Here is a 23,688-nt window from a genome sequence, read left to right on the forward strand (position 1 = left end):
ATTTGAACATCTGGTTCCAGGTAGTTTTACCAGAAATGTTTCAAACCTAATGCTTAGAAAAAACTTATCCTTAGTACTGGAACAACTTGTCCTTTTCATTCATAAAAGAGGCAGTCCTATTAAATACAGTATCAGAATATAATCTCTAGCTCTAATAGCAACCCCATCTATTTATGAGACAATTTTTACAATTTTGGACAGTACAGGAGAACATAGCTAGCAATTTCTTATGATTAAAAAAATCCTTTCTTCCTATTGAAACTCAGCCTGGCTTTACTATAGTCTCAATACCTTTGGGCATTGAGTAAATGGATGGTGTCAATGAAGACAATTAGTATGAAACGTGGAGAGAATCATCAAAGACTATGCACTGGAGTTATTGAAGGAGCTAAAATGGACCAGATCGTTAACATACTAATGACTAGAGCGTTTTAATAACCTTCTTCCAGCCCCAAATATCTAAAAAACAAAAACAGAAAATAGTGAGTGCTTACTCCTTTACATTATTTTTAGGAAGCAATGGTTTTAAACTAAGAAAGCCTAGCTAGAAAGGCCAATAAAATGATTCCCAATGTCAAAAGGATAATTAAATAACTAATAATCATAGACTGCTGCTCATAGTGTGTCCAGTGCAACTCTCCAGGAGTCTTATTCATAATTGCCGCCATGGCAAAACTTGCTGGCAGGGGAAATGATTTAAATGAGACCTGCAAAAGGAACTAATGATATTCTGTCAGCTGTATGGTTCCAATGACCATACTACTCAGGCTGAGAGAAGGGCAACCAGTATATTAACAATTGAGAACAGACCTGGTTTTCCTTTTGGGTCTTGATACACCCATCACAGCCACAGGCAGCTGGTTTTCAGCTTAATAATAATATAATATTGGCTTGATGCACCATCTTTAGGGATCTCCGCTTTACAAGGGATCATGTTGGTTTATGGGAGTTGTGTGAAGTAGTGCCGGTGCTATTTTACTACATGGTAGGTTTAGTAAATGTTTTGATTCCGTTGTTTTTTAAACTAAAGGATAAACTAAAAAAGGACCCATGCAAAATGGTGCTAAGTAATAAAAAAAGAGAGGACACCATGTTTATGGTTAGGGCACAAGAAATGTTAAGCTGACAAAAATGCATTTTTTGTCTTCCAGCTCCAAACAAATGAAAAGAAAATACAAGTGCAAGTTCTTACTTATTTTAATCATTTTTAGGAAGAAGCAGTTTTAAACCAAGAAAGCACAGCTAGGAAGGCCTGTAGTGCTTTTAAAAATGATTACCATGGTATCCAGGTACTGTGCCAGGATTTAAAAGACTGGAAAGGAATTTCAAAATGGAACTTCAACTCTGCACTCTGAAAAGCTGTGGGTCTGTGCATATATCTGGAGAAATTTTCTCTTCCTTGGTGAAATGGTCAGATCAAAATTGGGCAGCTTGCATTTTGCCCTCAACACTGTTAGTCTTAGGCTGAGTCTGATTTCCCTTGGTAGAGATGCTCCATAGTCTAGGGCCCTTTGCTGAGATGCTGGGCACAAGACCCTTAATTTTTCATCTAATGTTATACATGCTCTGATAAAACTCTTATTTAGAATGGGTGGCGTTGTGATAACTGGGTGTACAAATTTATCCTAATTGTTAGCCTAACTGGTAAAAAGTGGGTAACGGTTCAAGAATTATCACCATGACCTGTTACATTAAACTACTTAAGAAAAGATGTGAGAAGAAGACAGAAATATTAAGCTAATTTAAACAAAAAGAGTTTACTGATACCACTCAAGGACTGTGTTAAAATTGTGACTGGTAAACCAGAGGAGTAGAGAGTCAGTGGACTAAAATTGGTGCTTTGGAAATTAGGCTTAATTGGTGGGCAAAATAAACAGAGGATAGATTATATTCCACTCTTCACCTTTTCGGGGCCCTTAAAAAAAGAGACTTTGGGGGAGAAAAATAAAACTTTTTGCCATCAGTGTGGGAAGGGTTGTTGCTGTGACACCAGACCTTGAGGACCCCAGCCTCATACAGGTGAAATCTTGCTGTGTCTTCCCCTCCTTGCATGTTCCTTTTCATCCCCAATCCTCTTCCTCCTATTCGCTCTTTCTCTCAGCTTTTCATCTGATCCTGAGATTAACTGTATTGCACAGCACCAGCATGGTGAAATGAGATGGCCCATCCAGAAATGCTCAGCCTGGGAAGGACCAGTGAAGGATAGGTACCTGACCAGACCAATCGGATGGCAACCCTGAACCGGGAAGTGAGCCAGAGTCCAGAACATCCGTTATCATAGCCAACCTGCCAGCCCAAAGCATACATCCATGACTGAGCAGTCACCCTCTATCCTAAGAACATCAACAAAAGCCATATTTCCCCGATCTTTACTATTCTCTCTTCTCTCCCTTCTGCATCTGTCCATGTTTTTAAAAGCAGGAAAGACTCAATATTTAACAGAAATAACCCTTTCCTCCTTCCAAGGAGAACTGTTCGACTGAAAAGAGACTTTAACCAGTATTTACCATCTCCACAAAGGAACTTTAACAGGTGTTTGTTTTTCATAATCAGCCAATTTCAATGCTTTTTGCCTTGTTTTGATTTTTTTTCCTTTTTCCTTTTCATGTGTTCCAATTAATACATTTCTAACCTTTGGCAAGAACTGCCTAATGTGATTCCCATTGTATTAAGCAGGCTGAGGTCTGTATATCAAACCCAAACCTTATTTAAAACTGTTTAATATTGGATAGTTTCAGGGTCATGTTCACACCTTTAACTCTTTGGGCCTATAAATTCATCTAAATTAATACAACAGTAGTTTCTGGGAGGATAACTATAAGAAACAGTATTGAGAGACAAAGAAGGACCATGATTTATTTGTACTCACAATTACCATGCTATTAAAACCTCCTAGCCAGTTCTTAAGTCTGGTTTGCTCACTCTCATTGAATTACTGATGTTATTAGGGATACCAGCTTGATTACTAAGATTACAACTAGATAGATAATAATACAGTTCTCACAGTGCCTTCCATCTGAGGACCTCAGAGAGCTTTAAAAACACCTGACCTGATCTTGGCAACGAAGTACAGTAAGTATTATTTTTCCCATGTTTACAGATGGGGAAACTGGAGGACAGAGGGCTTAAAATGGCTTTGACCAAAGTAATTTAGAAAATTTGAGGCTGAATTTGGAATAGAACACAGGTCACTTGATTCCCAGTCTTCTGCCCTAACCTTAACTATTCTTCCTCCCTAGTCTTGTAAACTGGAAAATGTTAAATCCACTCATTTTCCATTGGCTCATTTTATCATCACTTTACTTCACTATGCCAACTATCCCCTGGGCTTAACTCACTCCCGTGTGTGTCAGTGGGTAGAATTTGCAGTCCCATCCCAAAATTCATCCCTTGGGGAAGGACAGGCATCTATCCAGGCTGGGCCAGGTTTAACTTCACTGGGTTTATACTCAAGCAGTATGTCTTTGGGTGCTCTAGCCCAGTATTTATAGCTGATGGAATCTTCGATCTTGCTGGCCCCACTCATTTTGTGGTTTATACCGAGTGCTTCAGATTCACAACTACTGCTGTGACCCTCTTCAGGGCATATTTTCTGCCCCAGGGGGCTCACAGCTTGCCACTAGAGGAAACTGGGCCAGTTAACTGTACTTTTTCTATAAAATCTGAAAAAAACCGAACAATTAAACATCCCTCTTCCAAGTATATGGCAGCTGGTGTAATTAAGTAGAGTTGCTAGAGAGTCTTTGTTTAGAAACCAAGTTTAAATGCTCTGATTTTTAACCTTCTAAACAATTTTTTTGCTTAAAATATTTGATCTTCAAACAAGAGCTGCAGGAGCCTGTTAACTAAATGGCATCTTGTATGCAGTGTTTTTGTAGCCATGTTGTCCCAAGATATTAGAGAGACAAGGTGGGTGAGATATTAGCTTTTATTGGACCAACCTGTTTTGATGGGAGAGACAAGCTTTCAAACACAGAGTTCTTCTTCGGATCTGGGAAATGTACTCAGAGTGTCACAGCTAAATGCAAGGTGGACCAGACTGTTTAGCATAAGTAGTTAACACATTTCAAGGGACCATTCAACGTAAAGTGGCCCATTAACCCTTCTCCAGTCATGGGTAGAGGGAGGGGGAGGTAAAAAAAAGTTGCGGGGGGGAGGGTGTTTAGTGGGTATAGCTTGTTTTAATAAACCATCAATCCAATGTCTCTACTCAGTCCATGATTTTTAGTATCTCGCAAAGTTACAAATTTAAGCTCCCAGGCTTTCTCTGTTGAAGTTATTGCCAAACACATCCATTTCATTCTCACCCATAACAATTTTACATTCAACAAAAAAAAACTTTGTTCAAACCATGGGGGCAGCCATGGGTACTAGAATGGCTCACCAATAGGCCAACCTCTTTGCAGGCCACCCTGACAAAGAATTTCTGGACAAATGCAGCAAGAAACCAACAATATACCTGAGATACATTGATATTTTCAGCCTCTGGATATATAACCTAAATTCCCTCATGGATTTCCACTACAACTTCAACAACTACCACCCATCCATTATACTTTCTCTAGAACACTCCCACACTAACATCAACTTCCTGGACACCACGATCAGCTTCAACAATGGAACTCTTCAGACAAGTATAGACAAGAAACTCCTGGATCACTACACCTACCTTCACAGATCCAATAATCACCCCGAACACACCAAGAAATATGTTATCTACAGCCAGGCACTCAGATACCACAGAATATACTCTGAGGAGGAAGTCTGGGGTATACACCTGAACACATGTAAAACTGCCTTCACCAAACAAGAACATTTCACCAGAGAAGTAGATCGCATCATAGAATGGGTCACTCAAATACCCCGAGAGAATCTGCTTCAATACAGAAATAACCCCCCTGCAACTGCACACCTCTAGTAAATACCTACCATCCCACATTGGCACCCATACAGGGGATCATCAAACAAGTACAACCCATACTCAATGGGAGCCACATCCCGAAAGAAATCTCTCCTCAACCCCCACTTCTGGCCTTCAAATAACCCCTCAACCTCTCCACATCGTCATCAGAAGCAAGCTCCCACAGACCAAGACACACCAACTTAAAGTGGCACCAGACCTACCAGAACAACAGATACAACCTGCAGACCCATCTCCACTGCTATGATGATCAACACCCTCCCCCCACAACACAGCTTTCAAGATCCATGGATCCTACACATGCCTATCACAATATGGTGTACCTCATCCAGTGCACTAAATGCCCCAATAACAACTATGTGTGTGAAATGTGACAATCACTATGCTCTTGAATGAATGCACACTGAAAAATAAGAGACAAAAATATCATATCACAAAGCACTCACTCAATATCTGACCTCAGTCTTCATCCTCAAAGGAAACTCGCACCACACCTTTAAAGACAAGCCTGGGAACTTAAATTCATCACTTTGCTAGATACTAAAAATCATGGACTGAATAGAGACACTGAATTTATGGCTTATTACAAGTCTATAACCCACCTAACCCTTACCTCCCCCCCCCTCGCCATCTCCTTTTTCTCCTCCCCTCCTCTAACTTGAGGGGTGTTAATGGGCCACATCACCTTGAATGGCCCCTTGAAATATGTGTTAACTACTTATGCTAAACAATCGCTGTGACACTCTGAGTACATTTCCCAGACCTGAGGAATTCTGTGTAAGCTCGAAAGCTTGTTTTTCTCACCAACAGAAGTTGGTCCAATAAAAGATATTACCTCATCCACCGTGTCTCGCTAAACGGCATCTTACCACTTTATTAAATTTAGAATACCAGCTCTCAAATTGTAATCCGGGGACCATTGGTGAGCACTTGCTGATGGTCTACATAGTGTTGGCTCTTCACATGGTGCTGTTTCCAGTTGCACTAAAGGCAGCTAAGATACATTAAATCGTTTCCTAATATTACTGTTCCATGTAAACTGTATGCTGTGGGTGCCATAAGAGTGTTGTATGATTAGGAACAGGAAAGGAAGTGGTCCACATGGTCACAAACAGGAGAAGAGGTGGCCCATGATCCGAGTTTTATATTGAAATACGATCCACACTATAAACGATTAAAGAATCCTTGGGCAAAAAATTCACACCAACTACAGCCTGTGGTCTTGTAGTGCTATTAGAATACAGGTAACTAAATGACCATGCGCATTTCAATATTGCTATGGGTAGATTCACCATTTTTCTTTTCAATGTTTTGAATTTATATTCAAGTACTTTTTCTCCCTCTGTAAATGGTCTTTATTTATGATTTTAATTAACCTGAATATTTAGACAGAGATCACTGTGGCTCACTTCTATGTGAGCCTTAATTAATTGATTTGCAGAGCTACTTGAGGTATTAGGTTAACCAATTACCCCACAACAAACTCTCAGATTTCTATTTTTGCATTTTTATTTTTATAAAACAAGAGTAGGTGGAGGAGACTGCCTGTGGAAAAGAGAATACTGCAGAAACTAAAAGGAAAAAGGATGTGTTTTGAATTAACTATTTTCAATTAACGCTGATTCATCTCTCCTCCTGGTTAGTGGAGACATTCAGCACAAACTGCAAAGGACTTTTTTTCCCTTTAAATTCCTATTGCTGGTCCCCTTTGTTATTAAAGCCCAATGCTGCCCCTGCGTTGTTAATTTCAAGGGTTATATAATCAGGCTTCCTACTCCATGCAAAAATTACTACCCAAGAGTCTTTGACTGCAGTACATAGTTTCCCACTTTATTAAGATTAAAGAGAAATCGTATGTTATTAAAGACAAAAGGGCATTTATTCCAAAATAATGCACCCAACAACATGAACTATGGGTGTGCTGGGTGACAATGGCAATATATCTATTATGCCCAATAAAACTCACCTACAGGAAGGCTTTTCTACTACTTAGCTCCACTGGAAATAACTTTGAGAGTTATTGAGTGCTCTGTGGGATTTTGCTTGGCTCTCTTTCCCTTTCTTTCCAGGCTAAACTATGGGAGCAGACAGATCACTCCACGTTCTCAACTGGCTAACTGCCAGACAATAGTCACCATTTTAACAAAATAGTGATTCACGAAGCATTACGATCTGACATTACACAATGGCCTAAGAGTGCACAGTCTGTTTTTCCATTTCATTCTTCTTTGTTCAGAAAGTCTAACAAAATCAGAATACTAGTACAGGCATTCCCTTGTGAAACATACCAGGTAAAAGGTCTCATATTGTTTGGAAGCTTTTAGGGGTAATATATAGGGAAGCAAGCGCTCTCGCTCTCTCTCGCTCTCTCTGTCAACAAGCCCTTCAGAGGCTCTGCTAGGGCAACAATCAAAGACTTCTTGATATAGTGAGAGAGCTCATGCTGTTATGATAACCCCATTTTCAAGTACAAAAGGCAGTGATATGACTGTAGATACTCCATATTCCATTTCAAGACCACCCCACTGAGGCAGTCATTGGCTCGGAGGATTTCCAGCTAAATCCAAATTTGAAAAAGATTGACCCCTCTGAGAGTGACAAAGTTTGCAAGCTCTCTACTCATTATTTCTTAAGTCAATTCTTTCAACCCACTGTGACTAACCATGTGTATCCTATCACCTGTTCAGACAACAGTCTTAATAGAAGTTTGCTCTGGAGTCTTTATCACAGAATAATGCCACTTAATTATTTTTTAAATAGGCAATTAAATGGTTTTAGTTTCTGATGGGTGGCCTTGTTAAGATACCTCTTTGCACATTCTGCAGACTTGGAACATTTGCCCCAGGGGTTACATTAAAATAAATCATAAAAAGGATGCATCGAGATGCATGCATAATAAATCAGAGCAACTACATGACCTTACTGTTGTAACCATTGTCCTTTTTCCTTACCGCCCCCCATTGTTGCTGGGTTTTTGTTCTTTTTCCAGTTACTTATCTTGTTAAGTCTAAACTTTCAGATTTGTGGAGATTGGCTCAGCTTGTGTGCACACAAGAGAGGTGAGAAGAAGACTCATGGAGGCCTCCTCACTTTGCACTCATTATTATTAGCTATTTGTTTTGCAGCAGCACCTAAAAGCCCCATTCAAGGAACCAAGGCCTCATTGTACTAGGCACCACAGGCACACGTAACAGCAATGCCCCTCTGCCATGTACATTGGCCAAACCGGACAGTCTCTACGCAAAAGAATAAATGGACACAAATCTGACATCAGGATTCATAACGTTCAAAAACCAGTTGGAGCACACTTCAACCTCTCTGGTCACTCAGTAACAGACTTAAAGGTGGAAATTTTGCAACAGAAAAGCTTCAAAAACAGACTCCAATGAGAAACTGCTGAACTGGAATTAATTTGCAAACTAGATACCATTAACTTTGGCTTGAATAGAGACTGGGAGTGGCTGGGTCATTACACACATTGAATCTATTTCTCCATGTTAAGTATCCTCACACCTTCTGCACATATCCTCACACCTTCTGCACTGTCCAAAATGGGCCATCTTGATTATCACTACAAAAATAAAAGACATTCCCTGTCTCAAATTGCTTACAGTCTAAGTAACGGGGGGTAGCCGTGTTAGTTTGTATCTACAAAAACAACAAGGAGTCTGGTGGCACCTTAAAGACTAACAGATTTATTTGGGCATAAGCTTTCGTGAGTAAAAACCTCACTTTTTCATATGCATAGAGTGAAAGTTACAGATGCAGGCATTATTGTGTCAGTATATAATGCCTGCATCTGTAACTTTCACTCTATGCATCCGAAGAAGTGAGGTTTTTACTCACGAAAGCTTATGCCCAAATAAATCTGTTAGTCTTTAAGGTGCCACCAGTCTAAGTAAGCCCATCACGGTCCCTACTTTTTACTGGGCACAAGGTCTCTGTGAGTTTAGCATCAACAGCATCATTAGCTTCCTTGATACCAGCAGGCCCTCCATGTGGGAGGAGGAGCATATGCAAGCACCTTTGCAAAAGGTGGCGCAGAAGCTGTCCCTGAATCAGTAAAAATGTATGCTAGAGTTCCTGATGGAGCGCAGTGGAGGCACCCCCTTCAAAGTGCAGAAGTATCCTAAGGGCACAGTTATAGCCCATAGATAAGTCAGCTCTTTGGGGGAGTGCGGTGGGTTTCATTCACCCCTTGAGCACTCCATTGCCATCTGGTCGTGGTGCTGCCATTCTCTTTGGCTACCAGTGTCCCCCTGCAGGCTGTCAGCCGGCCTCTGTGGGCCTTATGTCACTTGGCCCTCTGGCTGGGCCCTTCGGGGTACGACAAACTCAAACAGGTCCTTGCCCATCAGGGCCAATAATAAACAACTAGTTTCTTACTCTTTCTGGGTTAGATTCCCTGCCAGGGGTTGAATCAGCAGAGTTCCTTCTTAATCCCAGCCACTGACTGTGGCCAGTAATAGTCCCTGACCCAGCCTGGTTCCTCTGGCTGCAGTAAAAATAAAAGTATAGAAATGTGAATCTCATCCAAATGCGGGTGGGAGTGGCCGGGTGTATGGAGGCAAATTTTGGAACCATGGGTAGCATGTTGAATCCACAGTTTCTCTCCTGAACTTCTGCTCCTGGGGAGGAAGGGGGCTACTGTTAGGGGAAACAGTGATGTAGAGTGTGGTTTGGTAAAGTGAGCTGTACAATCCAAAACAGAGCAATGGTGCATGTGGCTGAGAAGATAGCTCTTCTATGCCTATAATGTATTCATCCCAAGGGGCACAGGTTATGGATTTGAGTGCTTTTTAAAATCTGCTAGCTTTTGAAATATTTAAGCATCACATTATATTTAATGTAAATGATCATAAAAGATGAAAATTAAGGACAGGAAGTAAGTAGAGAGGGGTGGTGAGTTGCGCACACCACAAGTAAAAGTGATGGGCCTTTGATGAGGTATATAAATAATTAGTAGCACAATTTAAAAGCAGTCTTTTAAAAAAGAATGTTCAGGTTCTGAATACCACAGTAGCTGGGTGTTATTAATTTACAACCTTATTTTTCAGAGGCAGGTAGATCTTTTGACTTTGTCATCAGCAAGATGCCAGAAGATCAAGAGAGCGTGCAAGGTATTTAACTCTTGCTGCAAAACCATTGCTTCAGATTTTTGTCAAATGCTGGGCCTAAAATGACTGGACCTATTCCAAAGTTCAGAGTTCATATGAGGAAAATTCAAAAATTCCCACTGAAGCATAGGACACTCAAGAACGAAATTAACTAAAAGATTCCTTGGGTAATTCCTTCTAAGAAAAGTCTTCATAGTTGGATCTAAACACTAATACTGCCAATAAGACGCTCCTGAACTACACTAGAATAGAGAAAGAACAGTGAAATGCCAGACTATCCAGGCCTGAGCAGTACCTTGTCGCCGTCGACTATTGAGTTTCCTAAAGCAGGTGCCTTCGACAAGTCGGTTAAGACGTTGCTGTTTGATCAGCTCTAAGATTTCAGGCTGAATCTTCTCTTTTAGCTCCCTGGAACAAACAAAACAAAACAAAACCAGGCACTTTTTAGATTTATTCACGTACCATTTTTTCTCACTGAGATAGACAGTGTCATGAGAGACTCAGCTTGATTTTGGGGATAGTTGTCTTACTTCAGCACCCAATCCGCTTCAAGGAGGGAAGTTGTCTAGTGGCTGGCATGCAGGAATGGGAGGTCCTATTCACATCACTGTCAGTAAGTCAGTATGTGGCCTTAGGCAAGTCATTTAACCTACTTGTGCCTCAGTGAAGCCATCTATCAAATAATACTTAGTATCATACATCACAAAGGCATGTGATGCACCTCACAGGATTATTATGATGCTTACTTGATTAATTGACATAATCAGATGCAATGTTCTATGAAAGTGAACCTGTTATTGTTATTATTTAGTATAAGAGAGAAAAGATCATGCAAGTTATACAATCCGAAACACCAAGAGAAAATAGTGAGCAGTCCCAATTCCAGCTCAGACAAAATAATAACTAATTATACTTGATTGTTTTTATTTCTATATCACTCTGTGAATTTACTACCATATGGAGTTTATTGAAAAGTTCTGCAGGTTTTGATACTAATGTGTATCTAGCGTTAAATGTTGGTTTCAGACACTATCATGAGGATGCACAGGTGGCTGAATTCATTGGCTATCTCCTTACTTAGATTCATTAAGAATACATAAAGGAGAGGTTTAAACATCAACTTGACAGCAAGTCTAGTAAGACTAAGATGTAACTGAATGTGTAGAGGGGTCATAAAATATGAAGTGTGTCAAGACCATAATTTTGGGTTGCTGTGTGAATAAAGTAATACCAGACATCATTGTGTATAGCAGTAATCACAGTCGAGACTCAGGAAAGGAGTGCAATTGTAGAGGTAAATCAAAATTCCTCCCCTCTGGAAAACATCAGCCTTTCCATCTATGTTGATTGCCATGTTCATGTATCACTTCATCTCACATGCCCTCTGCATGCAGAAACCCCACTGAAATCATAGCAAGTTCTGTGTATAAAGATTGCGCCCTTAATCAGATATGCCATAATCCTCCCAGGTACTAGTTAAATGTTTATGTATATTGGAACAGGAGTTCTTGATGCACAATCTGCTGTATATTTACAAGCTGTGAAAAATTTATCCATTCAAATATCAAGTGACTAGAATTATAGAAACAAACAACCTTTAGAAAGTATTTTATTAGTACTCTTATGATTATTTTCAAATACCATAGTTTTCCCACTGAGAGCCCTGGTATGAATATTCTGCATGGTATTTATATACTGTCAAAAAACTTTAGTGCTTGAATAGGTTTCTTGGTTTTCCAAGCTGGCTAACTTCCCCACGCTCTTTAGGAAAGAGATGGAGAAAAGGCCCCCAAATACAACAGCAATGAGACACAATATGGATTGGTTTAGCAGTTCTTTAATACAGTGTACATCTCACTGAAATGGCCTCAAGTGTTTGAGCACAGTATAAAAAACAGTTTGATATTTATAGGTTTCAGAGTAACAAATTTGTTAGTCTCTAAGGTGCCACAAGTACTCCTGTTCTTCTTTTTGATATTTATGCAGTTCAATCCAGAAATTGGATAATTATCACTAAAGTGCACAGAATCATAACACTATAGAAATTAGACATGAAAAACCTAAAAAGGTCATCTAGTATATCCTAGTCCAACTGGTCAGGCTCAGTGTTCCTTCCTCGGGGCAAGGACTGTATAGTGCTTGACACAAATCGGGGGTCCTCTAAATAATAATACCTGAGAAAAATTAAAATTAAATAATTCTTATTTATCCACTGCAAACAGGTTTACCAGGTGGCTCGCCGAATATAGAGAGCACATTGTCTCTGCTCTGAAAAGCTCACAGCCTAAACAGACAGCATGCAGGCAAGGCACAGGGGAAATGTGGACTTACAAATTAACAAGGTGATAGAAGTGATGTGAGCTAAATCCCACTCCCCTCCCCTCTGAGATTGCAGTTTTGCCTTTCATTAACTCCCATGTTTCCTCCTCTTCCCCTCCCCCCGTTGTTGTTGCCCAGCATAAACCAGAGGCAGAGAATGAATTTGAATGCTAGCCAATCCAAAAATAAACTAAAACCCTCAAAAGTGGCTCAGTATCTAAAGGCATTCTTGCCATAAGACAGAGGGAGGAGGGAGCCTTCTGACTCTCTACTGGTATGGCCTACAACATTGCAGTATCCGAATGCCCCACAGAGAGAAATACCCTGTAATGCTGAGAAGGAGGGATAGCTCAGTGGTTTGAGCATTGGCCTGCTAAACCCAGGGTTGTGAGTTCAATCCTTGAGGGGGCCACTTAGGGATCTGGGGCAAAATCAGTACTTGGTCCTGCTAGTGAAGGCAGGGGGCTGGACTTGATGACCTTGAAAGGTCCCTTCCAGTTCTAGGAGATAGGATATCTCCTAGTTTTTACAGATGGGGAAATTTGGCATGTGGAGATTACCAAATGCATAAAGAAGAGCCGGTGCCCAATTCTCACTGATTTTCAATGAGCCTTTGAAAATCATCCTCTAGTGACTTAAGCCTAGATCCTTTGCCTTTAGCACGAGACCATCTCCCCTCCTGCCTGGTCAGCCTTCACCCTAGTGTCCTCAGCAGTGATGGCCAGTGTAAAATTGTTCTCTACCATACTATTTCCAGTGCTTTGTCCAACCCCGATTTAATTTTCTTAAGCAACATGGCACCAAGTACTTCCTTTGCAAGTCTATTCCAAAACCTAATTCATCTCACTGTCAGGAAGGCTTTCACTCTTACTACTTTCAGATTATATAAAGTGGGATGGGATACACTGAGCAATCCTGCTAATTACTACCCACAGACCTAAATAAAGGACATTATCCTCTGAAGCATTTACGTTTCCTCAATCACTGAAGTCAGTGGGAGTTGAGGGAGTTCAACCATTGTACGGTTGGGCCCAAAATCAGAAGAGGCACTCCACTTACTGGCAGAAATATCTCACTCTGCCTAATTTGAAAATCAAATCTGGAGAGCAGTAAGAGGAACACAATTTTAAATATATTTTGGGAACATTTTTATCTTATGATTTCAGAGTAGCATAAAATCCAGTTTGTGCATGGGGAAAGGGCAAGATAGCAAGGAAAATATGAGGAAGGGATAAAACAGCTGATTGCGTTTTAGTTTCTACTACATTCCAGTGATTTAATAATCACAAGGGTTAGGGGTCTGGAAAGGATAAAACACTTGAGAGAGCCAAATAATAAGGTATCACTAACTTTATGATTCTCCCCATTGGTCTCAGCACACCATCAGCTACTTGCTTGTAAAGCACACATCTTAGCTACTCATAGCTCACAAGATCTTTAGAAATTATTTTAATTTTTTTTAAAAACAACAGAGGATTTTTTAGTACCAATTTCATCTGTCTCTAACCCTGTACCTTTCCAGCTCCCAGCTCAGATTCCTTCCAATCAGCAACAGTCACTTTTTCTAGAATTGGGTATTTTATAGTCATTTAAATCATTATAACACAATAGAAAAGTAATCCCAAAGCACCTTTCATCTATTACATTGTATTCTCTCCTATTCATTAATGCTTCCTGAACAGTTGTTATTGACACTTTCCAGCCTAGCAGAAAATTGTTAAAGATAAAAGAAAGGTATAAAAACCCAAATCCCTCCAAATGTTCCCCTCTGTGTTGCTGACTTACAAACAATCCGTCCCTTACAACTGCTTCATTTAATAAACTCTCCCTAAGCGACTCCAGCCTCCTCTTAAACATCATAATTTTACTTTTTTATTCACCCAGCTTTACTGCTATTTAGTTTGCCAAAGAAATGACCTAGTGCTTTGCATAGCAACACGATCAGTAGCACTGGGCACACCGGCGATGGGCAAACTACGGCCCGTGGGCTGCATCCGGCCCTTCAGACATTTTAATCTGGCCTCGAGCTCCAGCCAGGGAGTGGGGTTGAGGGCTTTCCCTGCTCTCACATGCAGTGGCTCTCGGAAGCAGCGGCATGTCCTCCCTCTGGCTCCAACGCGTAGGGACAGCCAGGGGACTCCGCACGCTGCCCCTGCCCCAAGCACCGCCCCCGCAGCTCCCATTGGCCAGGAACCACGGCCAATGGGAGCTTCAGGGGTGGTGCCTGTGAATGGGACAGTGCGCAGAGCTGCCTGGCTGAGCCCCCATGTAGGAGATGGAGGGGGGACATGCTGCTGCTTCCAGGAGCTGCTTGAGGTAAGCGCTATCCAGAGCCTGCACCCCTGACCCCCTCCCATGCTCCAACCTCCTGCCCCAGCCCTGATCCCCCGCCTGCCCTCTGAACCCCTTGGTCCAAGCCTGGAGCACACTTCTGCACCCCCAACTCCTCATCCCCACCCCAGAGCCCACACCCTGAGCCAGAGCCCTCACCCCCTCTGGCACCCCAACCCCCAATTTTGTGAGTATTTATGGCCCCCCCATACAATTTCCATACCCAGATGTTGCCCTCAGGCCAAAAAGTTTGCCCACTCTTGGGGTACACCCTTCCATCTTCTTTTCTTCTTCTGCTAGCCTTAATCCTATCTATATGGGGTCAGCACTTTTAGTCCTCCTTTTCCATTCCAATCTGTCTTGAAGCAGTTCCTCAGAAACTCCGCGGCTAATCAAATACTTTTGTATGAAATTCATCCATCTAATTTTGGATCTTCCCAACCCTTCTCATACTCTCTGCTTCTAAATTTAACACCCTGTTTCCTATATATTCTTCCGAACTTCTTTTCACATGCCCAAACCATCTAAGCCTGAATTTCTCTCAGCTTTTCTTTAATTAATTCCACCATCACACTTCCCTTAATTCGTTCATTTCAAACATAATCCAGCCTGGTAACTCTGAGCATCCATTTTAATTTTTCCACTGTATTCAAGATCTGCTCCTGTCTCCTCCTCAGTGCCCAGCATTCAGAGTCATACAAAAATGGATTTTGTAGATCTTATTTTTCAATTTGATAGGCACTCTCCTATCACAGATCATGTTGCTCACTTCCTTCCATTTAGTCCATGCCTTTCCTGTTCTGCTTACAAATTCCTTGTTGATTTCATCATTATCCTTTACTATTGAACCTAGGTTCTTGAACGTCCGTACCTTTTGGTAATGGGTGGGCTCCCAGACTTAGAATTCCATTGTTTTACTGCAAGGTATCAATGAATCTACTGATCACATAACCTGTTTTATTTCTGCTGATTTTCATGCCATTTCTTTCAAATACACACCTCTATTTTTCTATATCTTCTTCACTTCCTCTTCGCTCTCCTCCACAAGTACACCTCTACCTCGATATAACGCTGTCCTCGCAGGGCCGGCTCCAGGCACCAGCTGAGCAAGCTCGTGCTTGGGGAGGCAGATTCCACGGGGCAGCATTCCGCCCAATCCTAGGGTAGCACGGCCGCTTTTTTGTTTTGTTTTGTTTAGCGATCCGGCCGCCCTGTAGGGGGCGGCAGCATGGAGGAGGGGAGCGCCCTGCTGGGAGTGGGCTGCGCGCTTCATCTGCCCCAGCTGGTGCCAAGACTTCAGCAAGCCCAGCAGGGCAGCCCGCGTCCTTCCCTCTCCGCCGACCGGAGCAGCGCAGAGCCCTCCCGGCAGGCGGCGCAGCGGTCGGGGCCACGTGGCGAGTGCCCCGCTGAAGCCCTGGCCGCCCCCCTTCTTTCTCTCACCCCTCGCTCCCTCCCCCGCCCCCTCCCCCATGCTAGCCGGGGCACGTCTGCAACGCAGGGAATCCCCCTGCACCCTGGCTCCGGACGCACCGCAAGTTGTTTTTTTGTGTGTGTTTTTTTCCTGCTTTGCCGCTCCAGCCATGCTGCAGGGTTTTTTTTTGCTTTGCCATTCTGGCCACCCTGATTTTTTTTTTTTTTTGCTTGGGGCGGCAAAATAGCCAGAGCCAGCCCTGTGTCCTCGGGAGCCAAAAAATCTTACTGCGTTATAGGTGAAACAGCGTTATATTGAACTTGCTTTGATCCACCGGAGTGCACAGCCCTGCCCCCCCCTCGGAGCACTGCTTTATTGCGTTATATCCGAATTCGTGTTATATTGGGTCGCGTTATATCAAAGTAGTGGTGTACTACATCATCTGCAAAAAACGTGCACGGGGGGGGGGAGGCACTCTCTGGATGTCTTTTGTAAGTGCATCAAGCACCAACATGAACAAAGAGGGGCTCAGGGCAGAGCCTTGATGTGCCCTGACTCTTACTCGTAACTATTCTATTTCTCCATTTGGCTTTTTAACTGTGGGTGCACCCTTCCATAGCCATTCAAAAATGATCACATTCAAACACACCCTGTTTTCCCATGGATTTGCTGTTTTGCCAGAACTGGAAGTAGATAAGACTTGAGCTCTGATGTCCCAATAACACTGTGACCTTAGGGAAACAAATTCCTCCTTGCAAAACTGAGCTAATGCAATTATGTGAGTCTAAATTAATAACTAAAATAAATAATAATAATAATAATAATGCCACCATTCCCACTTCAAACTCAAACAAAAGTTGATTTGGAGCATTGTAGTCCAAAAGTTTGAAGAGCTATAACTTCTGTATTTTATATGTGGGAACATCAGCAAAAAGGCTCCTTCATGCTGGGGCAATGAATAGTTACCATCCATTAGCCACATCCTACTACAGCTCTAAATAAGGCTACTGACTTTATATTCAGTTGTGAACAATTTCTTTCTAAGTATCTGCAATTCTTTAGGTCCCTGTGGAGAACCAAAACTACCTTCTCTGGCTTGTTCTCTCTTTTACACACAATGGAGTCATGATTTTGTACTTACGTTATTAGTGGCATCTACACAATTTGTGAGAGTTCCATACATGGAGCCAAATCACAGGGGAAACTAAAAGAGCACTTTCCCTTCACAATCAAGAATAAGTGATCAGAGATGTAATCAAAATGGAAATTCATAGAATTTAAATCACCATGAATACAGTCATGATTGTTTAAAAAGCTTAGTTATTTATTTCTTAAGCTTAACATTTGTCTTGGATCTGAAATGAGTTTCTTTAACATTTACACTGCTTTTAATTGTATCATGGAATGCATTCATTACATTTTGTGGATGCAGACTTTACACTGTGACAATGGCTAGCAACACTGATATTTGGAATCAGAGAGCTTGTGCTGCATTAGCAAATTTCACCATGGTAGGCCAGGCTCAAAGTGAATATAAATAGTTGACAAAAAGAACAGGAGTACTTGATGGATATGCATCCGAAGAAGTGGGCTGTAGTCCACGAAAGCTTATGCTCTAATAAATTTGTTAGTCTCGAAGGTGCCACAAGTACTCCTGTTCTTTTTGTGGATACAGACTAACACGGCTGCTACTCTGAAACCTGAAATAAATAGTTGACTCATTGGGAAAGCGAGGAAAACAAGAAGCTTTGGGGACAGGTGTAGCACCACTAAGCTGCTTTGAATCTCTGGGTGTTACAAAAGATTGGCAAAGAACTGCTTTGAAGTGTAAGGATGCAAAGCATTTGTATTCCAGTTTTGAACTGATGCAAGACTACAGATGATATCAATTCTAACTGGGTTCTAGGTCCTAACATTCTAATAATCTGAAGACATAAAAGAATCATTGTCCCTTTGATTCCAGTTAGTATTATTAAAGTTTGTAACTCTCCTTAGTTTATGCTTTCACCATTGTCCTGTCCGAGAAAGGCCCATGGAGTTTGCACATAAATGTATTTTTGCGGATAAACCAAAACCATATATGAATCCTTTTGAACTCCAGAGTGATGGAACTGAATTACCTAAATACAAATCCATCTTTACAGTTTCATCCCATTCAACTTCAAATGTGGCCAACGTTTCATGAAATTTTGGTTTAAAATGATGGAACTCTCACAGTTTCTCAGCTGATCATCTCAAAAGGTTTCTGTTAGTCTGGGTCAAAAGACATGAGATTTGAGCACCACTGAAGATGAACCTGCCCTATGTCAATAGTTTGGCTTCAAGCCCTACCCCAGTGCAGATCCGAAGTCACTTCCATGGCTCATCTTTAGGATTTTCACATATAATGGAGATGCAGACATTTTGAGAAGCAAACACAAGCTATAATAGAGATACCACAACTGATACATAGCATTAGACCATATGGAATGAGTATTACACTGCATATATGTTAACAAGAAATCACCTAGAAATAAGTAACTGTACCTTACTAACATCAAAGATAAAACAAGCAAAGAAAAGATGACACTATCACGCAAACACTTTTTTATGGAGCCAATTTATACTGCTGCTAGTGCTCTGGGCTATTTGCCTGGCTCAGAGAAGTGACATTTTGAATCTTTATGGGGCATTGGACAGAAGACAAAATTTCACCTTAAAAAAATTAATGTGCACACACAACCACACAAAGCATGGAAATGGCAAAGCATTATTTGCTGCAAATAAGTCATGCTAGGCCCTATAGGGATTAGCCAAATCTGTTATAACTGAACTCAAAGAAACAGTTGAGATTCCCAGCAGAAGAAAGCATATGCACTTCAATCAGAGGCTATTCCACTGCTTTTGAGCAGTGCTCCCTGGGCAATTTTTCCCCTGGGTTCTCCCTGAACAGTTCACAAATGCTATTCACATTTGTTAGTCCTTCCATGCAAGAAGTGACTTAGAGAGGGGACAGTACTTACAGAATTGGACGAGACTGGAAATCTTCCTGGTTCATTCTCTCGGATTGACGGATTTTCAAAATTTCTGTGTAACTTAGATTCTGAAGTTTACTTTTGAATTGGTCCAGAGAGCTAGGCTTGGTAGTGAGTGCTCTCATTATTTGCTCTTTCACCACCTGCATTACCTGTGGACGAAAGCAAGAAAGTATTATTTTTTTAACTCTTTGGTTTTGATTTCAAATAATATTCCAGTGTATGTTGCAATTAGATGGTGTGGGGAACAGGAGAATTTTAATAATTATCCATAGTGATCACAACGCAAATTTTGCACCATGGACTGCAAAGGAGTTAACCTCTAATTGGATGCCACATATAACAACAAGGGCTCAACTACACTACAATAAATAATCCTCTTGGGGGACCCACTTACAATACAGTTTCTGCTAATACTGTTAAAAAGCAATTCCTGCTTTCTAGTGTGAATGGGACTGTCACTGTCTTACAGTACCACGCTATAGTCCTGCTTTGGCCAAGGCCATAGCCTGGTTTGGGGACAAAGGAGTAACAGAAGGTTGTGTCTCTTCTACATTATAAGATAGAACTACATTTTAATCATGTAAGGGGAACTAACCAAACAGAATGCCCCAACACAGTTTTTATCGTAGAAAATGGTATAGTCTGTAATAGGGTGACCAGTGTGAAAAATCGGGACGGGGGTAGGGGGTAATAGGCACCTACATAAGACAAAGCCCTAAATATCAGGACTGTCCTTATAAAATGGGGACATCTGGTCACCCTAGTCTATCAGAGTCCTGAGGCTGAATTCGCTCCCTGGTTTCTGCCAACTCAGCCCAGGCTGTAGGGCCCCTTCAGAAAGTCTACGTGGAGACGGAATGCAACAGTGCAAACTGTTGTGGGTCTGGAGCTGGGTGGATAGCTCACAAAGCTGGAGAGCATCCATAAGAAGGGCTTTATGGCACTCCTAGTGGAGTTTAAAGCTGCCCTCCCCAGCAGAGGGCAGTAGCAAAGTCTGATAAGTGCAGTACTTTGCTCCACTCTGTATTGCATATGGGGAGGGGTGCATCTGATATATATATATGCAGGTATAACTGCTGTGTGATTATGATGTGCTTTTCTTTTCCATTCCAGTTTTCTCCCCCTTTGCCTTTCTCGAGACTATTTGGTTCAACCACTCGAGTTTCAACCTCAGCCTAGAGGGTCACTGATCTTCACACTGTCTCAGGCACCCATTACTTATTCACAAGGAGTAGAGTACATAGCGAAGGAAATGAAGCTAGTAACAAAAGAATATAAAATCAGGAGAGGGTGATCAATTTTCTAAGGTTGCTATAGGATTGCTTTTGAAGCAGTGCCATAAAAAATGCAGACTAAAGAATTAGAATGAAAGATGTCTGTACAACAGAGAGATATCTACATATTAACTATGTTGCTAGGAGAAAACTGTTGAGACACAGTTAACTTAGGGGATTTGTTTGGCACCAGTACCCATAAATATATATCACAGATTGATCTCTCTCTCGCTCGCTCTCTTTGCTTCTTTCCTCACTGCTGGTACAAATAACATACTTTGAAATGCTTATCTGATTCTGTCTTTAGGTGGAGTGGGGGGAAAAAAAACGTTTATCAGACTTAAAAAGATTTTTCTCCCTCACAGCCAAGCCAGGCTGACAAGGAGGAGGAAATAGTAACATTCAGCCCAGATCAAAGCAGATCTGTGATAGGAATTAACATCTGGGAAAAGAGGATAGAAAATATTCTTGCATAGTTTTTTCTTTTCTTTTATTCCTTTGTCTTCACTAATATTTCTAAAAATGGAAGCTTGATCCGTTAGCAGACTACGCATTCTGAAAAAGTTCCTTTTCCCAAATGTGTGTACGTTATTGTTTTAGTTTCACTGCATCAACCTTGAAACTGTCATCATCAGAGCTGTGTTTTTGACGTTCATTTCTTGAGATGCAACATCCCTTTTAGACATGAGCTATATACTCATTCTAGTCTTGCTACCAGGTGCAGTAAGCAAATTGAAGCAATTAAAAAGAGATAAGAAAAGCTCTCTATTGCATGAACTGCACACTCCTGAGCTTTTTCCAACAATCCATTTCCAAAAGATGATGATGTTTTTCCCCCTCATAATTCTCTCTCTTCAATCAGGCACAAGTTTACATTTCCCCATCTACTTCCAAAGGGTCATTTTCTGCTGCCCTTACTCAGAGGAGCACTTTACTTTGAGTATGAACTTGCAGAGTAATAGACTACTCTTCATAAGTTTGGTAGACTCTGGCCCAAACAAAGTAGAGGGTCCAATCAATCAATCAATCAATTAATCCACACATTTTAATATCCCTATCATTGTGGTATTTGGGCTATATCTATAAGATTTTTTAAGGATAATTCATCAGGTAAAAATATCTAGGATTCTTTATTCCATGTTTCAGCTGCTGTTCCTTCACCACTTATAGCAATGTTTGCTTTCAGATGGCTGCTGTCTGCAGTCCACCAGATAGACCTCTTCTAACTGGTTACTCTACTTAGCTTATTGGCATGGGATGAGTGATTGATTCTATTTCAAAGATCAGGATGTCTGTATGCTTTTAAACTGATCATTTAAGAGGAACAACTTTTCTCATTAGCTACATTCACAATATAGCTAACAGATTACGCAAGTCGAAGTATTAAATATGCCATCCCTGGCTACTGATTTTACATTACCCCAGAAATTAAATGTAAATGAGCACACTATCACGATGTTTGAACACGAAGGGACTGATCCAAAGTTGATGGGAATCCTTGCGGTGACTTCAATGGGCTTTGGATCAGGAGTTTCTGAAGTCTAATGAAAAAAATGTCCATAAAAGAATAGCCAGAAACTGATGCTCCTAACGTAAGGAACGGGTGTACTGCTTATTCATAAACCCATACTAGACAGACCAGGTTCCATCTGATTTCTGGTTCCATCTTTCTTTTTCTGTCTTCTTGGCAGCAATTATAGCACCAGTGAAGGCAAACATGCCACCCCAGTTCAGTTTTTCCAATGAGCATGAATTTGGCCCTGGGTATCCCCTCTATTTATCAAGATTGTTACAGGTTCTAGTTGAGCATCTTTAACATAAAGACCTCAGATAGAACATGGTTTTAAAATACTGTAGTTAGCTCAGCTCTTATAGGCCCAATGCTGGACTGTTCACTGCAATTGATTTTTACATCCAACCAACAGCCATGATTTCTGCACCTTGTACTATGCAGTTGCTAACCTTAAAGTACATTTTCAAATGTAGATACTTAAAGTTAGGCACCTAAATAAGTGGTCTGATTCTCAAAGATGCAGAGCGCCCCCAACTTCCATTGAAGTGGAGTGCTCATCACCTCAGAAAATCAAACCATTAATTTAGATGCTAAAGTTGCAAACACTTACACACATGCTTGACTTTAAGACTATGAGTGATCCCTGTATTTGCAGTAGCTGTTGTAATGCAAATAATGTGTGCGTTTTCCAGTGCTATAATCTTGAAAGCTAACCAGAGGAGAATTGTTAAAGAACGATCCAGTCCTCTTTGTGACACCTTTTCCCCCATCAGCACAAGATGGCAGAGTCAACAGGCATGCCTTAAAAACTAGTGCATGCCAGAGCTAAGCCATTGAGGCGATTATCTTCTTTTTAGTGTTAGTTGTGGAATGGTATTTAACAAGTCAACCTAAGTGCCACAGATGCTAGTTGAGTCATCTCCCTAGCATTGGGAACCACTGCCAAGAACTTCTTATCTGCTCAAAATCTCTAAAGCTGAGTTGCTAGCTCTTGATTACTGCTGCTTGGTAGATTAACTGCTCTAAGCTTAGGATCAACACATTTAAAAATTGACCTTACAGGTGTAATTAAAGGAACTCTTTTCCTCAGTATTTCTTAGGATATATCTACACTACTAGACCTATAGTGACACAGCTGCAGCTATGCCACTATAGCAATGCGGTGCAGACACTTACTACAATGATGGAAGGAGTTTTTCCATTGCTGTAGTAAATCCACCCCCTTGAGGGGAGTAGTTAGGCTCATGGAAGAATTCTTCCATTGACCTAGCAATGTCTACACTGGGGCTTAGGTTGGGTTTAACTACATTCCTTGTGTGTGAATTTTCCACACCTCTGAGCAACATAGCCAGACCGACCTAAGTTTTAAGTATACACCAGGCCTCCATGTTGTTAAACATAAACATTATATATGGTAATTGCAAATGCATTATATATTTTTTTCCCATAGGACATATGCAAAATTAGATTTTGAGGGGGAACATTTTCTCCATCTTGTATCCTTTTCGTTTGATTTTTTCTAGACTGATCCCCTTTTATGTGGTGAGGCAGAACTATGAGTTGGGCAGTTTGCTAAAGGTGGTCAACTTAACTGAGGCTAGTCAAAGAGTGGTAAAAAATTAAATATATTTTTAATGTTGTGGAGCACAGTGACTTAAGCCCAACTTACTTATCTGAAATGAGATGGCAGTGCCTTTCATGTCTATCGAATCTAACCTATCTACTGGATTTCTAAGTTGGCCATTACTATGTTATCTAACTTCATATACAACTTTTTAGATAGCT

At 41.1% G+C, this 23,688-nt stretch overlaps 1 protein-coding gene across 5 annotated transcripts in view; it reads right to left on the reverse strand.

Annotated features, from left to right (window-relative positions):
• Window positions 1-23,688, reverse strand: part of ELMO1 (engulfment and cell motility 1) — a 471,086-nt gene that overhangs the window by 17,109 nt on the left and 430,289 nt on the right. For all 5 annotated transcript variants that reach the window (XM_005287366.4, XM_065587209.1, XM_042860355.2 and 2 more), the window contains 2 exons: window positions 19,102-19,265; window positions 10,334-10,446 (listed from right to left, as the gene is read on the reverse strand). In XM_005287366.4, coding sequence (XP_005287423.1) covers window positions 10,334-10,446; window positions 19,102-19,265 — 277 coding nt within the window. The remainder of the gene's footprint in view (window positions 1-10,333; window positions 10,447-19,101; window positions 19,266-23,688) is intronic.

This window comes from Chrysemys picta, chromosome 2, assembly GCF_011386835.1.
Source record: "Chrysemys picta bellii isolate R12L10 chromosome 2, ASM1138683v2, whole genome shotgun sequence".
Lineage (NCBI taxonomy): Eukaryota > Metazoa > Chordata > Testudines > Emydidae > Chrysemys > Chrysemys picta.